Raw genomic sequence first — 17499 nt, forward strand, 5'->3', positions numbered from 1 at the left:
TCTGGAGTGACTTACACACAGAGGTCGGAGACACAGCTGGCCACGTAGGGGTTTGGGTCGATGTTCTCATGACAGGACAGGAAGGGGAAGAACAGGAGAGCACTGCACTTCTCTATGGCATCCTACACACACACACACACACACACACACACACACACACACACACACACACACACACACACACACACACACACACACACACACACACACACACACACACATTTTTACATCAACATATTACAATAAAACACAGAAATAAGCACACATAACACAGGTACATGTACAAGCCAGGTTCAAGCAACAGGGTTCCAGACAGACAGGTCTTACGTCCATGTCAGACTCAGAGTGGCAGGGTCCAGTGAAGTCTATGTCCACTAGAGGGCAGCCTCTTTCATGGGGCAGATCGACTGACCAGCTGTTAGCAAACACTGCTGGCTCCTCTGTCTGCACACCTACACACAGGCACGCACACGCACACGCACAAAACACGTACACACGGTTAAGGTTCCTCCCTCTACATGCCTGACTATAATCCAATATAATAGAACAACTGTATATTTGAAGAACGACTCTCTCCTCTGGTTTCTTCTGTTCCATCTTTTCTCATTTACCTTCATGTCATTTAGCTGACGCTCTTATCCAGAACGATTTACAGGAGCAATTAGGGTTAAGTACCTTGCTCAAGGGCACATCTACAGATGTTGTACCTAGTCAGAAGTGGGATTCGAACCAGTTACCTTTCGGTTACTGGCCGAACGCTCTTAACCACTAAGCAACCTTCTGCCCATTTCTCTGCTCTCCTCTCCTCTCAGGTTACAGGATTAGGGCCTCCCCCTCAGTAATAATAACTAGAATGGTTCCCTGTGGTGCTGAGAGGAGAAAGGTTGTGATGGAGGGATGATTGGGTGCTGAGAGAGAGGATAAGAGATGGATGGAGGAGGGAGAATAAGAGACTGGTTGGACCTGTCTGTCCAGTCTTACAGTGGGCTTTGATGAGGTGTGCGAGTGTGTGTCTCACCGCGGGCTGTGGTGAGGTCATCGTTGGGCAGGTTGTTGTAGTTCCCACAAAGGCCACAGGGGGTGCCATGGTGCTGTTCAGACATCTTCAGATATACTCCGCTCCCCCCGTCCCACGCCAGAGAGAAGCCAAACACGCTCTTCACCAGCAGGTAGTCAGCCAGACGCTCTATAAACACACCTCCTATTGTCTGGGGTAGGATCAGCCTACACACACACAGATTTATTTTTATTTTTACAATGCTTTATTGTCACATTCACCAGATACGTGCAGTGAAACATATTGTTTTACAGGGTCAGCCATAGTAGTACGGCGCCCCTGGACAAAATGACGGTTAAGTGCCTGGCTCATGGGCACCTCGACAGATTTTTCAACTCGTCAGCTTGGGTATTCAAACCAGCGACCTTTCGGTTAATGGACCAACGCTCTAACTGCTAGGCTACCTGCCGCCCTACACACACACACATTACGAAGCACAAACACACACACCTGCGACCCCCCTGGTGGACTTGGTATCCAGAGATGTGGATCTCCTCCTCGTTGGGGAAGAAGAGACTGAGAGCCCTGGGACAGGAGTACACACTGCCCTCACACACACGGCTGTTATGGACCCACACTGTGTACTGTGGTGTGGCTGAGCGGCAGTCCTGGGCCAGTATGTAGGAGCAGGTTCCAGGATAGTAGAAGTAGCTGCCATCGAACGTCTCATAGTGGTACTGACCCCAAGACCTGCATATCCCATCTCTGTCCTGGCCCTGGTTAGGAACTACACACACACACACACACACACACACACACACACACACACACACACACACAGAGTTGTGTATGCTTATCTCAACTCTGAATCAGCTTGCAGGTGCACTGGTCTGTCTTTGTGTGTAGGAGGCTATGGAGAGGTTGGTTGCTCACAGTGCCAGCTCACTAAAAGCTGCTCAGTTCCAGGAAACCCCTGTCTCTGCACTATTCCCAGACCTGCCAACTAGACCCACTGTGTAACAGTGGTGGTGCTGTGGTGGTACTTTAACCAGGTAGGTATTTGGTTAACAGGAACACTGTGTAGCAGTGGTGGTCCCTGTCTGCCATACCCGGGACAAGAACCCAACAGCAACATTTCATATTACCGTTGCACCACCAAACCCACCAAAACCAACCATAGCTGGGCAAGGGAAACACTAATTAAATTCTCAGGCAAGCTACAAGTATAGAGGCTGTACTAGATCCAGTTCTGATGTAGTCTACAGAAACTCAAACCTAATCTTTCAGACTTAATCACACACTATATGGACTAGGGGGTGTTTGTGTGTATGTGTGTGTGGTTATTAATTTAATGCAGCTTATTAATGATTGTTGATTGACGTGTCAGTCTAACCCTCATGTAGACACACAAACACACACGCACTAAGCACACACAAAAATGAGACATGCATTGTGGAGTGTGTGTGTTACTCACTGATCTGGCAGCGGTCTCCGAGGGCCTGGAACTGTGCACAGTCACACACGCCCCCCTCCTGACACCATCCCCCATTCAGACAGCCACAGTACTCTGGTAAAACACACGCAATCTTTCCTCAATCTTCTCTGGAAAGACTTTTGAGAACAAATGATTATTTACAAGACAGACTGCTTTTCAGTCTTTTCTGTAGCCACGTTGACCCAACCTCACCCTGTGTGTGTGTGTCTACCTGAGGAGGCATCGCGGGCCGTGTAATTATGTAGAACACTGCGAGGGAGAGCTGCTTCAGAGAGAAGAGGACTGAATGTCTGGAGAGGAGAGAGCACTGGTGAGCACACACATACATACCTACCAGTCCCAGTTTGTGAATCTGTCACACTGTGTGTTTAGTGTGTGTAGTATGTGTGTATCCAATGATGTAGTGGTAAAGAAATAGGTAGCCTGTCGCGGTGAAAAAAGTAACAATCTGTACTTTCAATGCTATTTTTCTGTAAAAGGTGGGTAACAACCGTGCAAAACAAAATGTGGCCTTTACCCTCCACTACACCGCTGTGTATCTCTAGCCCTGTTAGTGTAGTTGCCCCAGTGTGTGTATGTGTGTGTCCTACAAAGGCATCTTTGTGCTGGTCAGTGTGTTGAGTGAGTCCTGACCTCTGGTTCTCTTAGGTGTAGTGTACCTACCTCCTCCCCTAGGAGATCCCGTTTCCTCCGCAGTGCATTAGCCCTCCTGCGTGCACACACACACACACACACACACACACACACACACGGAGAGAAACGTACATTATGAAAAGAAACATGCAAACTGAAGTAAAATGTACTTAAGACCACTTGAATACAGCCAAACACACACACACACCAGCTTGGTCATGACATTGAATGAATAAATCCCCGGAGGGGCTGAGTCTCTCTTTTCCTTTCATCCACTCATCTCACCTCTGTAGTCTTCCGTCTGTCTCTGTCAGTTGGCTCTGAGCTTCTAAACACAAGACAATGCCATCAATAAAACATCCCACACACTGTCACAGTGTACAGGCTCACATATCACTATCACAATGTACAGGCTCACATATCACTATCACAATGTACAGGCTCACATATCACTATCACAATGTACAGGCTCACATATCACTATCACAATGTACAGGCTCACATATCACTCTCACAATATACAGGCTCACATATCACTATCACAATATACAGACTCACATATCACTATCACAATGTACAGACTCACATATCACTATCACAATGTACAGGCTCACATATCACTCTCACAATATACAGGCTCACATATCACTATCACAATGTACAGGCTCACATATCACTATCACAATGTACAGGCTCACATATCACTATCACAATGTACAGGCTCACATATCACTATCACAATGTACAGGCTCACATATCACTATCACAATGTACAGGCTCACATATCACTATCACAATGTACAGGCTCACATATCACTGTCACAATGTACAGGGGTCACATATCACTATCACAATGTACAGGCTCACATATCACTATCACAATGTACAGGCTCACATATCACTATCACAATGTACAGGCTCACATATCACTATCACAATGTACAGGCTCACATATCACTATCACAATGTACAGGCTCACATATCACTATCACAATGTACAGGCTCACATATCACTATCACAATGTACAGGCTCACATATCACTATCACAATGTACAGGCTCACATATCACTATCACAATGTACAGGCTCACATATCACTGTCACAATGTACAGGCTCACATATCACTATCACAATGTACAGGCTCACATATCACTGTCACAATGTACAGGCTCACATATCACTGTCACAATGTACAGGCTCACATATCACTATCACAACACATAACAAATATATCTACAACAACAGACATCTAATCTTCAAAATGCAGAACCATTCCAGCATATCAGTAGAATCAGTATTGCACATATTGAAACAGCATAAATAACAAGTATTTACACAACTACAGTGTCGGTTGATAATAATAACAGTAAAATGATCCGATATTTCATAATGTTCAAACGTTAATAAACATTTAAAATCGAGATCACGGATATAGCGCATATCCTAAATTGCTGGCCTCTGAAATTAAGTTAGTAGGCTATGGCACATTTAAAATGTCAAAAGTGCTGAAAGACTGGATAAATGAATCAGCTGTAAAAGTTATGAAATTGGGATTATGCGCATGTGTCGTTGGGAGACCCACCTTGTGCTGTCAGCAGCTGGAGGACTGAATACCACGAAAGAAGAAACAGTTTGACTCTCCGCGGACCGTTCATCTCAGAGCTCATCCACCCGGAGGTTAACGGAACATTTCACAGGACAGACTGGGGAGTAGTGATCTCTTTTCGTTACCGAGTTTCCCGCGGTTGACATCCACGCGCACAGAGGAAGTTGAGCGAGCCCCTCAGATGGATGATGAGTGCACTTGCGCGCAGGTGTTGGGTGTGTGTGTGCGTGTGTGTGTGTGTGCATAGTTTTTGTACCAAACCGGTGACATCAAACCAACTGAAAAACGGAAATACCGCAACTCTCTATGCACAGGAAAATATTGGCCTAACTGAAGTAGATAGATTATCTGAGATTAGGACATTACAAATGCAATAACTGAATAATGTAGGCCTACTTTTGATTATTTTTTAATTTAGTCCTACTTTAAGGTTCAATCTGTATGATTTTCAGTAATTCAACTTTAATTTGATTATAAATGAGATCGATCGTGTGTGTAACTGTGTGTGTGCGTTTTATATATATATATATATGTGTGTGTGTGTGTGTAAGACTTTGACTCCCTCTGCTGGCCAGTGATGTGAATCTGATGTGAGTGAAGATTTACAGAGCAACAATCTTAGAATGTTTAATAACATAGTATAATGTACATCTTTCACAGTATTATCATGATATATACATGCTAATGTCCCAGATAGTAATGTGTCTTAAATACTTTACACAGTAGAGGGGGGGGGGGGGGGGGGTCATGAATGGTGGATGGGTATCAGGGTTTGGGAGTTTATAAGTGGGTAGGAGTAGAAGGGCAAAGTCAGTATGCATCAATATAAAGTAGTCTTCTACAGAGAGCTGCCTAGGGATGTGACATCACTTCCTGGCAGCCAGCTCAGCGTTGACTTCATCCTCTGCTTTGAGGCCGTGCCATTGAGCAATGGGCCGGCGGGGGTTGGCCAGCATGTCTGACCAATGACGGAGCTCTGTGCCGCTGCTGGCTCCGCCTAGAAAAACCTTCCCGATAGCGTCATTCTTCCCAATCTTATCATAGTCCAACACGGTCACTGCTACCTGCACCTTCTACACACACAAACACAGACACAAACCTATGTTCGAAGGGCCTCAATGAGGAAGGATTCATTGTAGTAAAGGATGAGAGAGAGAGAGAGAGTGCATGTGTGTTTGTGCGTGTGTTTGTGTTTGTGTGGTGAGAGAGCATACCTGTATCTGTTCGAAAGGCACCTCGAAACTGAAGGACTCATTGTAGTAAGGGTTGAGAGAGAGAGAGAGAGAGAGAGAGAGAGAGAGAGAGAGAGAGCATGTGTGTTTGTGTGGTGAGAGAGCATACCTGTATCTGTTCGAAAGGCACCTCGAAGCTGAAGGACTCATTGTAGTAAGGGTTGAGAGTGTTCTTCTTGATGCTGGTTTTCTTCTTCTTCAGTCTCTTTCCATTCTGCAGAAGGTGTATCTTTACATAGGGGTCTGACAGAGGAGACAGAAATCAGCCTAACACACACACACACACACACACACACACACACACACACACACACACACAGCGCCTCACCTGATAGTCCTCCTACGTCCATCTTCTTTAGGTTTTTGGCCTCGAGGACGACAATGCTTAGTTTCCCTGCTGTAGGAACGTACCTCAGAGAAAGACAGATATCACCCAGACGCTCTGACTGGAGAGAGAGAGAAAGGGGAGTGGGGAAGGGAGAGGGAGAGCGAGGGTAAGAGGTATGGGAGGGGGAATATTGACATTTTTGTTTTCTTCCTTCTTTCTGTGAATTCTTTGTTTAATTTTGTGGGGTTAAATGATTTGTAACTTTTTGACTTTCTTTCCTATATATATATATATATATCTCTTCAATCAATTTTTTTTCACTATATTCCTAATTTCTCCATTCTCACCTCCTCTTTCTCTGCCTTCTTCAGTTCCCGCCACTCCTGTGTCATCTGACTGAAGTCCAGGCTGCTCATTGGTACTCGTAGCGCTCCAATAGCGTCGTGTTTAGAGAAACGGTCAAAGTCATACACTGTCATCACCAGAGTCCTGCCTCCCAGTTCACTGTACGGTACCTACACACACACATACAGTATGCACACACACACACACACATACACACACAAACACTTTGTTGAATGTGGAGTCAGTGTTAGGGTTTAGAGGTCAGAGGTCAGGAATTAGGTGTACCTTGAAGGTGAAAGTCTCATTGAAGGTTGGGTTGAGTGTCTTCCTGTGGACTTTAGTCTCAAACTTCCTCTTCTTGTCTGGCAAAAGGTAGAGTTTAACATACGGGTCTGAACTTCCCCCAACGTCCATGGCAGGGAGATCACAGGCCTGCAGGATACCTACTACCAACTACAGACAGGGAAGGGGGGTAGAGGGTAGGGTGAGGAGACGGTGAGGAAAGAGGGAGGAAACAGGGAGAGGGAGAGAGAATTTACCCACATCTATATCATGTCTCTGATGGAGTGATTTGTTGTTCCTCAGACTGGTTAATCTGCTGTTCCACTTGGTTAGTTGAATCAGATGTGTTAGAGCAGGGATTGAAACAAGGAGTCTTCACCGTGTTCTCTGTGAAGTTGTAGTCCAATGAGAACTCCAGTCTGCCCAACTTCACTTCCTCTTTAGGCTCCTCCTCCTCCCTGCCAGTCAATCCGGTCTCTGTATCACCCTCATCCTTCAGGGGCTAAAGGACACACACACACACATATACACACATAAATGAAACCTGATACTCATTAACCAGCAGAGACATACACAGCCTCAGTTGTAATTAGCCGTGCTTTTTATTAAACGTTTCTGTGCAGCGCTCCACAGGGAGTTGATACTCTGCTATGTGTGTGTGTATGTATACCTCAGAGGTGCCTCCCTCCAGCTCAGTGTCCATGTTCAAGCCCTTCTTCTCCTTCTCTGTGTCCTTGTCTTTCTTCTTCAGACATTTCCTCCAGACACACAAACAGCATGACAACACCAGACACACACTCACCACGCATAGAGCTCCTATAGCCCATGAGGGCACTGCGCGCGCCCACACACACACACACACACACACACACACACACACACACACACACACACACACACACACACACACACACACACACACACACACACACACACACACACACACAGTTAATAATACATTAATAGCAAATGTTTTACATAACACAGGAGGCTTTCACTAGCTTGTGAGAGTATTTTATTTCTCAGTTGAGTACTTCAACTGAACTTGGTTTTAAAAATGAACTTAGTGCTACGAAGGCTCTAGAAACCCACCCCTGATTGGTTGTTACTCACTGTGGAGGGAGTGTAACTCGCTCATAAACTTTGTGGAGGTGTGGCCTCCGGACCCAGGTTCTGGGGTTGCAGAGGCATTAGGGTTGATTAACAGGTGTGAGGGGCTGGGCTGTGCCGGGGTGGCCCTACGACTACTTGTCATCATCTAGAGAGAGAAAGACACAGAGAGAAGGAAAGTCTTTCAAAAAATGTGTGTGTGTCAGACAGCCTCTTGTGTTTCTGCTGGTCTGGCACTAAGGCCAGCTGTACATAAGATACACAACCCTGTCCCCTGTCAAACCTGCTGACAACACAACACATGGGGGGAGTGGAGGAAGAGAGGGGGACAGAGAAAGGACATCATGAGTGTCTGATCTCTGGAGAGAGGAGGTGAGAATGTTTTTAGTCCAGAGTAGGGACGGTTCCAATTCACATCCTACCCCTTCACCTTGATCCCTACCCCTTCACCTTGATCCCTACCCCTTCACCTTGATCCCTACCCCTTCACCTTGATCCCCACCCCTTCACCTTGATCCCTACCCCTTCACCTTGATCCCCACCCCTTCACCTTGATCCCCACCCCTTCACTTTGATCCCTACCCCTTCACCTTGATCCCTACCCCTTCACCTTGATCCCTACCCCTTCACCTTGATCCCCACCCCTTCACCTTGATCCCCACCCCTTCACCTTGATCCCTACCCCTTCACCTTGATCCCCACCCCTTCACCTTGATCCCCACCCCTTCACCTTGATCCCTACCCCTTCACCTTGATCCCCACCCCTTCACCTTGATCCCCACCCCTTCACCTTGATCCCCACCCCTTCACCTTGATCACCACCCCTTCACCTTGATCCCTACCCCTTCACCTTGATCCCTACCCCTTCACCTTGATCCCTACCCCTTCACCTTGATCCCCACCCCTTCACCTTGATCCCTACCCTTCACCTTGATCCCCACCCCTTCACCTTGATCCCCACCCCTTCACCTTGATCCCCACCCCTTCACCTTGATCCCTACCCTACCCCTTCACCTTGATCCCCACCCCTTCACCTTGATCCCTACCCCTTCACCTTGATCCCCACCCCTTCACCTTGATCCCTACCCCTTCACCTTGATCCCTACCCCTTCACCTTGATCCCTACCCCTTCACCTTGATCCCTACCCCTTCACCTTGATCCCTACCCCTTCACCTTGATCCCTACCCCTTCACCTTGATCCCTACCCCTTCACCTTGATCCCCACCCCTTCACCTTGATCCCTACCCCTTCACCTTGATCCCCACCCCTTCACCTTGATCCCTACCCCTACCCCTTCACCTTGATCCCCACCCCTTCACCTTGATCCCTACCCCTTCACCTTGATCCCTACCCCTACCCCTTCACCTTGATCCCTACCCCTTCACCTTGATCCCTACCCCTTCTGTGTTTTTCAGATCTGAGTCTGGGAAACTGACTCACTCAGCTCTTAACCTTCATCAATGTTAGCAGAAAATATTCAATGAAGACAGTCTAGCATTCTATAACTAGTGTAAAACAACACGTGACAATATATGTATATTTTTAAATGTAATACGCAATGACATTGATATCATCATGTCATCACTAGAGACACAACTACACTAATCACTGTTGCTAATCAGGAAGAAAATCACTTTGGATTTATTTAGGATGTTTTGCTTGTCTTCCGCATGCCATGCTACTAATAGGTACATACTACAAGTGCATGACAAGTCACTTCCATAGTGGATTGTCTTATAACGAGTTTGTTCCATCATGGCGAAACTCTGTCACTCACTCTAACCCACTCTCTTAGGTCCTCACTATAAATAAGAAGTTAGACCTGCCTGATTAAATAAAGAGTTAAGCTGAAGATAACATACTGTAACATACTGTAGATGGTTCGGATATGGAACTGGAAATGACATTAACCCTGATCCACAGTCAAATATCTAACCCTAACACAACATTGTAACCCTAACATATATCTATCCCTAAACCAACATTGTAACCCTGACCGACTGTAATCTAACATTTACCCAAAATTATAACCCTAACCCAACTACACCCGTCACCTCAACCACCATCACTGACCACACCTTGGGAGAGAAAGAGTTAGAGAGGCGAGAGGGAGTCTTACCTTTGTGTGTATGTCCTGCCCTTGGTTCTGACTGGCTGCAGAGTGGAGAGAGGTATGACTCTCAGGTACACACACAAAGAGAGAGAGAGAGAGAGAGAGAGATGACAGGATGAGGAGAGGATCAGGAAAGAGGAAGGGAGGTGAGGAGGGGTGGCAGCTTCTTGTTGTTTGTTTTAACCTTCTGTTCATTCAGCAGAGTCTCTGAGACAAGGAGCACAGGTATGACAGGAAAGAGGGGAATGAGAGCAAGAGAGAAAGGAGAGAGAGGGCATCTCTGGTTGGCTGTGTGAACGTGTGTGTATTAGTATGGGGATATGTATGCTGTCCGATGGGGTGGGTCCCAGGGGGTTGAGTCCCTCTAATCTAAGCCCTGCTCCTTGTGACCTCTGCTGCGCCCTTACAGGTCACCTTCGCTGGGACATTGGACATGGATGAATATTCATGGTTTGGTGACATGGCTTTTTATAGGCTCGTTAGCATACTGAGACTTCAGCAGGAGAAAGCATCTACATTCCAACTGGATGACTGGTATGCCTGTGTGTGACTGTGCATGCATATACTACATATACATTACTGTTTGTATGTGTGATTGCACATGTACATGTATATACTGCAAACCGGTATGCATTGTGTGTGTGTGCTTCCAGAGGTCGATACTCTATGTGTAGATGCTGCTGCCTGAATTAGAACTGTAGGATGCGGTTTCTGCAGCAACGCTGGTATCAAGTTCCGGCCCCACCCAGTTCACCTTGACCAGAGATAAGAGATGCACCAATTGACGCACATACATTAACACACACATACGCAGAACTCAGACCTCTGTGAAGCAGTATGATTTCAAACCTGTTGTTCACCTTGCCGAATATTCTGTAGACAGAGCCATTGTATTGATTGATGAATGTGTCCAAGGTGAAGATATTCAGTGATTGTAGGTGCTATATGAGGGTCATTAGTTTAGATAAGGTTCTAAGATTCCCCAACTGTTTTCTTTTTCCCGGTTCATTTTTGAAATAAACTGAATGGCAATTCAATCAAATGTCTAGGTTGGCCTTAAGGTTCTAGTCTTGGTTGTCACATATGTGGTAAAATAGATTTGATTCAGATTGGTCTAAAACTATCTGATAAGGGTAACATAGCACCCTTAGAATTAGAATGATTAGTTATACTTGTATAAAACCTCCACAACATCCTTTTAATCAGAAAAACACTTCTCCACCTGATTGACAACAGCACACACTGTCAACAAGGCAACAGGTGACAGGGTATGTACAGGGTCATCACTACTGATAGGCATGGCTGCTGGATTGATCCTGTAAAAAACAGCTACATCATATACATTATAGCATATACATTATTATATTATTTTTTATAAAGACAATGGAAACACTTTACTAGAAACCTCTGTCATAAGACCTACATAAATAACACTGTTGAAAACATGACATAATATGTCATAAAAAGTCCTACTTCTGGTGTCAGTTTATCAAAACTGACTTTGTACCAACAGTTATGACAGTTCATGTCATTATCATGTAGCCCTGATGGCAGAGTGATTAAGGGAAGTTGAACCAGATCAATAACAGTGGTTATAGAGGGTTATATACTAAATATCAGGTGTTATACAATTATTATACAGTCTGACAACTATAACTAAGGAAGAAGACTGGACAGGGGAAATATTACTTTCATAAGCCTCCAAACATATGTAGTATGTGTGTGTAGTACAGAAGACTATTCAGTAGATACCAAAATAAAACTAAAGGAGGCACTCAGTGGGAGGGACACACACAGAAAGAGAGAAAGAAAGGAGGAAAGAGGAGTCCTAGTTTCTCTGTTTACCATCCAGTGTTTCGCAACTCTGGTCCTTGCATTTTTGTTCCAGCCCTGTACTAACACAGGGCTATAAATATGTTGTGCTAGTACAGGTACTAGATCAGAAATGTACGACCCAGGGGGTGCCCAGACTGAAGTAAATAATAAAAAATAACTGATCTAACCCCTAATTGAGCCAAGCTCCTACACACATGTAGGAACTAAAACCTGCACACAGGGGACACGGGGGACCGCTATTGGCCGACACACACCCCTGCCCCTATGGTGGTGTTGTATTGCACGCGTCCAAACAATCTTCATGAGGCTTTGATGAGGCCCACTCCATGAGCTACAACAGTGTTTCCCAACTGGTGGCAAGCGGCCCGAGTTTTCTGAGCCAAAAAAAACAATGACATCATTTGTTTTACATTGTCATACATAAGACTGTAAAAACACTAGGAAATTAGGTCCAACTGACTTTGATTTAAGAAATCTGTTCCCAAGTATACCCATGCATAATAGACACATGATCGTATACAAATGTAAGCAAGGTTTGAAATTATTATGTTTTAGTCAAATGTGTGTTTGGTCTTATTGCAGTCAATTTGCAGTCTACAAATTATTTGTAATTATAAACTGAGTGGTTCAAGCCCTGAATGCTGATTAGCTGACAGCTGTAGAATATCAGACCGTATACCGCAGTTATGACAAAACATTTATTTTTAGTTCTAATTACGTTGGTAACCAGTTTATAATGGTAATAAGGCACCGCAGGTTTGTGGTATTTGGCCAATATACCACAGCTAAGGACTGTATCCAGGCACTCTGCGCTGCGTCGTGCATAATAACAGCCCTTAGCCGTGGTATATTGGCCATATACTACACCCCATCGGGCCTTATTGCTTCATTTTGTTCTGGCCCCTCGACCATCCACTCAATAAAAAATATATTAAAAATCGTCCCACGGCTGAATCTAGTTGATGATCCCTGGGATGAAGACACTGCTAGCCAATGAAATCAAAAGAGCAGTTTGAGGTAGTAGCTTATAGAGTGGACCGTGTTATAGTGCCCTCCACCAATATTGGCACCCTTAGTAAATATAAGCAAAACGGGCTGTGAAAAAAAAATGCTTTACTGTTTATCCTCTTGGTCTTTCATTCCAAATATTCACAAAAATGTAACTTTTAATTGAAGTACAATTGAGAGAAAAAAATTGTGAAATAAATATTTTTTGACGAAGCATGTGCCACAATTATTGGCACTCCTAGATATTCTTATAGGTAAAATCTAACTGAAGTATATTCACATTAATATTTTACATTAAGTTCACCTGAATGATTAGGAACACATAAGTGGTAAGCCATGAATTCCCGTTTCACTGGGGTATAAATATGAGGTGACACACAGGTCAAATTCCCATCATCAATCACTATGGGAAAGACCCGATGGTTGAAAATGCCCATTTCCACTATCAGGTCAATAATTAAGAAGTTAAAAGCAACTGGAGAGGAGATGTTAACAATCAGCCTGGCAGAGGACGTGTGTCTATATTGACCCCATGCAGTGAGGATGGTTCGAGTGGCCAAAAAAAATCTTCAAGGATCACAGCTGGTGAATTGCAGACGTTAGTTGGGTCTTGGGGTCCGAAAGTCTCCAAAACTACAATCAGACGCACCTACATAAACACAAGTTGTTTGGGAGAGTTTCCAAAAAAAGCCTTTGCTGTCAAACTCAAGTGCCTACATTTTTCAAAACTTTACTGGAGCTTTCAATGGAACTGGGTTCTATGGTCAGATGAGACCAAAATAGAGCTTTTTGGAAACAAAACACCAGAGGTAGGTCTGGCATAGACAGAAAGATAGCCATGTAAAAAAGTACCTCATCCCCACTGTGAAGTATGGTGGTGGATATTTGATGTTATGGGGCTGTTTTTCTTCCAAAGGCCCTGGACAACTTGTTAGGAAAAATGGTATCATGGACAAGTACCAGCAGATATAAACTGTGCCATGGTTGGACCTTCCAGCAGTACATGATCCAAAGCACTCCTCAAAATCAACACAAAAATGGTTCACTGACCACAGAATCAAGATTTTGCCATGGCCATCCCAGTCCCCTGGCCTAAACCCCATAGAAAATCTGTGGGATGAGCTGAAGAGGAGAGTGGACCTCAGAATCTGAAGGATCTGGAGAGATTCTGTTTGGAAGAATGGTCTCAGATGCCTTGCCATGTGTTCTTCAACCTCATTACGTATTATAGGAGTCTCAGAGCTGTTATCGTGACAAAGGGAGGTTGCACAAAGTATTGAATGAAGGGGAGCCAATAATTGTGGCATACAGAGAAAAATATTTGTTTTTTCAAATATTTTTTTCAAATAATTTTACTTTAATTAAAGGTTAGATTTATGTGAATATTTTGAAAGAAAGACCAAGAGGATAAACAAATACATTTTCTTTTCACAGCCATTTGCTCATATTCACCAAGGGTGCCAATATTAGTAGAGGGCACTGTACATCTCCCCTTCATAGTCCAGTGCATAGCAGAACACACACCAGGGTTGGGATCAATTCACTTTTTCTATTGAATTTTTACTCACTTCCTGAATTGAAACCTGAAATGAGCACATGCACAGTTCTGCCCTTCATTGCACGCCTGACACATTGTTCAAACAAGGCTACCAAAACAAACACTAACATCTGTATTCTGTCACTTTTTACAAAAACAAAGATCTGCAAAGGAAGACAAAGGAAATGCTGTATATCCTTTCCATTGTCCGGATTGGACGAGAGGATGGTGGAGGTGGAGCCAAACCAGGAGGTGTGTCTTGATGTCCAAACTTGATGTCCAAACTCGTACACTACTTAGTACACTAGTGTGAAACGCTCCGTCTCAAACGTCACCCTATTCTCCATTCTCCATATAGTGTTTTTAATTGGGATTTCAACTCCATGACTGAATTGAGCCCAACCCTGTGTGGGAAGTGGAAGGTTAGAATTCATCATGTCTTGCCAAGGCTTCTCCAAAGTCAGTAGCCTGGCTGCCAACGAAGAGGTCATACTTCTCTACGATCTCTGCCTTGGTCAGATGGCCATCCTACAGAGAGAGGGGGAGAGAAAACACAATCTTTGGTTAGATGCGCTCTGTTCCGGTACACGCACGCACGCACGCACACACACACACACACCTTGTCGTTATCTGACTCGTAGACCAGGTGTTTGGCTTCTGCCTCTGCATGGTCGTAGTCTGAAGGGAGGATCCAGTCTCTGGTCTCCTCCTTGTCCATGCGGCCATCTTTGTTTTTATCTCTGAACTCAGTAAACTGTTCTCGTTCTGTCTTCACCCACTCTGGCTCTGAAGGATCACCCTCCTGGTTATACATGTCACCTAGAAGAGGGGAAGGAGGGAAGAGAAGAGGAAAAGAGAGATGCTGATATGTTATAACTATGTGTCCCCCATGTACTGATTCAGGTGTTATTACAGGTTATAACTCACCTATGTACTCCTCCAGATCTATGAAGCCGTCTCCGTTTTTATCAATGTCCTCCATGGTCTCCTACAGGAGAAGGTATTGGCACAAATATGTTACTGGCTGGCTACCTTAGACAATAAAGAAATCGTGTTTGTATTACAAAATAAATACTGTGTGTTTGGGTGTGTGACCCACCAGTACAACTATATCCTTCATATGGTCGTACTCCTCAGGATGGAGGAAGGCTGTAAACTCCTCTTTATTGGCCTTCAGGTCAGCGTCCAGGTCGGCCATTTTGAATCTCCTCTCGTCACGTGACATCATCTGTCTGTAGCTGAAGCCATCTTCTGGGTCTGGATCATCTTAGGGGCACACATACCAATTAAAAAAGTTTAAGTCAGACCTTCCAGTGAAAAGGCACTTGTCAGGGGTCGTAAGTTACATTCTTATACTCGTTCAGAGTGTGTGCCCGTACCCAGTATGTATCCGTATGTGGCATTCTTGTACTCCTCCCAGGACACCAGTCCATCTCCGTTAAGGTCATGACCTTTCCACTGGCGGTCCACATCATCATAGATCCACCTCTTCTGACTGTGTTTGATCCACTTCTTCATCTCCTCTACTGACACATACCCATTCTTGTCCTCATCTATACGCTCTACCAACATACTGTAGGGAGAGAGAGATGAAGGGTGTAAAATCCATATTTTCAATACAAATCTATTTCTCTCGCTTCTAAACAAGATGCAGCATCTGTGTTTCTGTGTGTGGGTGTGTTACCCCAATCTCTCCTTGCTCTCTTCAGGTGTGAGCTGATCGAAGGTCTTGGCCTCATCCTGTCCAAGAAACGCTTCATGGTCATAATCAAAGTTATCTGCGTCGTCATGGTTGCGGTTGCTAAGCAGGTCGTCATGAATGACACGGTCCTTCTTGTCGATGGTGGGTTTACTGGAGGCGTGCACCACGCACAGCGCAAAGCACATGACCAACGGCCGCAGCGCCATACTCTGACACATACACACGACAGACAGATGCTTACAACAATATGATTGTGTCAGTGTATTTAGTTTACGACAGGAATTCGTCATGACCATCTTTAGTTTAACCATACTAATAGGAACGGCCTTAGCAAGCTAGAAATCTATCCGGATATCAACGTGATCAGTGACAGTGTGTGATGAGGTAGCTAGTTCCACCAAAGATATTTATAACAAACGCAGTTTCCCCTACTCATATGTGGCTCCACCGTTTCTGGCTGAACTAGCTGCGTTTTTTTTACATGACATGGATAGCTAGTTGGCTTTATGTTAGTCTTACCCTGCTGTGAAGCCAGTTAGCAAGCAAGCTAACGTTAGCAAATAAGCATGCTTGCTAGCTCGACATCTGTTGAAATAAATGCACTGTTCATGTTATTGTATAACTTTAATGTTACAACAATTTAGCAGGATAAAACAGATGCACTGTGAATTTAGGTATGCGTAAAAGTGATATTTTACTCACCGGTCTTTCTGAAGTCTTTCGCTTTTGACCGTCAACGTCATCTACTCCGGATACACACCCATCGCCGAAGTAAAGTCGTTTCCTGTAATAAGATTAGCTTGTTTCATACTGCTAGTCCATTACTCCACTTCTGGACAGCTTCGGCCTTTTGATTGGTTAATAACCGCCACGTCCTCACGCTATGAGCGTGTAATGTTTTTAAATATTTTCCCCATAAAAGAGCAGCACTTATCATAACTTTCTAACATTGACTTTTATTTCTTGTTGTGACAGTGTTTTTTAAAACTGCATCACACAACCAAGTTCATTAGTAGGACATGCATGAGTGCATCCCCTCAAACTGCATGCCCATTTCATCGTCAATCATTGACATTCCAACTGAGTGGGGATATTCTGAAATGAAAGAATGAGGTGATGGCGATAAAATAGAGATTCAAGCAGTTCTCAATTCCAGGCTAAATCAGGAAATATCCCATCTATTAAGTACTAGAATACGGTAATATCCCATCTATTAAGTACTAGAATACGGTAATATCCCATCTATTAAGTACTAGAATACGGTCATCAAAAA

General features: G+C 44.4%; 3 protein-coding genes across 5 annotated transcripts in view; all 3 read right to left on the reverse strand.

Annotated features, from left to right (window-relative positions):
- The window catches only part of LOC115134867 (otogelin-like protein), a 48827-nt gene extending 43923 nt beyond the window's left edge, over positions 1–4904 (reverse strand). Inside the window, 9 exon segments of the mRNA XM_065022501.1 lie at positions 16–122; positions 328–452; positions 1019–1224; positions 1508–1784; positions 2472–2564; positions 2704–2782; positions 3156–3201; positions 3411–3453; positions 4709–4904. Of these exon segments, the coding sequence (XP_064878573.1) occupies positions 16–122; positions 328–452; positions 1019–1224; positions 1508–1784; positions 2472–2564; positions 2704–2782; positions 3156–3201; positions 3411–3453; positions 4709–4793 (1061 nt within the window). The 5' untranslated portion in view covers positions 4794–4904.
- A 445-nt stretch (positions 4905–5349) lies between these two features.
- LOC115134741 (synaptotagmin-1-like) lies at positions 5350–10369 on the reverse strand. Its single transcript, XM_065022500.1, has 9 exons — positions 10150–10369; positions 8033–8177; positions 7590–7753; positions 7299–7421; positions 6923–7090; positions 6640–6807; positions 6293–6410; positions 6074–6207; positions 5350–5805 (listed from the first exon to the last, which is right to left on the reverse strand). The coding sequence occupies exons 1-9, from the start codon at positions 10336–10338 to the stop codon at positions 5599–5601; spliced, it is 1416 nt and encodes a 471-aa protein (XP_064878572.1). The 5' UTR covers positions 10339–10369; the 3' UTR covers positions 5350–5598.
- Positions 10370–11315: 946 nt separating this feature from the next.
- Positions 11316–17410, reverse strand: LOC115134202 (calumenin-B-like). 3 transcript variants are annotated; one of them, XM_029667944.2, is made up of 8 exons: positions 16929–16974; positions 16746–16811; positions 16209–16435; positions 15904–16097; positions 15624–15790; positions 15452–15512; positions 15144–15343; positions 11316–15052 (listed from the first exon to the last, which is right to left on the reverse strand). In XM_029667944.2, the coding sequence occupies exons 3-8, from the start codon at positions 16430–16432 to the stop codon at positions 14948–14950; spliced, it is 951 nt and encodes a 316-aa protein (XP_029523804.1). In that variant the 5' UTR covers positions 16433–16435; positions 16746–16811; positions 16929–16974; the 3' UTR covers positions 11316–14947. The 3 variants fall into 3 exon arrangements, with proteins under 3 accessions (XP_029523804.1, XP_029523803.1, XP_029523802.2); XM_029667943.2 differs by lacking the exon at positions 16746–16811 and having other exon boundaries at positions 16929–17410; XM_029667942.2 differs by lacking the exons at positions 16746–16811; positions 16929–16974 and having other exon boundaries at positions 16209–16462.
- Positions 17411–17499: the final 89 nt, after the last annotated feature.

Source organism: Oncorhynchus nerka, linkage group LG9a, assembly GCF_034236695.1.
Source record: "Oncorhynchus nerka isolate Pitt River linkage group LG9a, Oner_Uvic_2.0, whole genome shotgun sequence".
In the NCBI taxonomy this organism is placed as follows: domain Eukaryota; kingdom Metazoa; phylum Chordata; class Actinopteri; order Salmoniformes; family Salmonidae; genus Oncorhynchus; species Oncorhynchus nerka.

Excerpts from the sequence above, each read along its gene's own strand:
- LOC115134741 (XM_065022500.1), bottom strand. The coding sequence starts at position 10,338 with ATGAACAGAAGGTTAAAACAAACAACAAGAAGCTGCCACCCCTCCTCA. Across the intron at positions 8,178-10,149 it reads GGCAGGACATACACACAAAG|ATGATGACAAGTAGTCGTAG; the intron begins GTAAGACTCCCT and ends TTCTCTCTCTAG. Across the intron at positions 6,411-6,639 it reads AGAAGGCAGAGAAAGAGGAG|TCAGAGCGTCTGGGTGATAT; the intron begins GTGAGAATGGAG and ends CTCTCTCTCCAG.
- LOC115134202 (XM_029667942.2), bottom strand. The coding sequence starts at position 16,444 with ATGTGTCAGAGTATGGCGCTGCGGCCGTTGGTCATGTGCTTTGCGCTG. Across the intron at positions 16,098-16,208 it reads GAGAGCAAGGAGAGATTGGG|TATGTTGGTAGAGCGTATAG; the intron begins GTAACACACCCA and ends CTCTCCCTACAG. Across the intron at positions 15,053-15,143 it reads ACGAGTCAGATAACGACAAG|GATGGCCATCTGACCAAGGC; the intron begins GTGTGTGTGTGT and ends CTCTCTCTGTAG.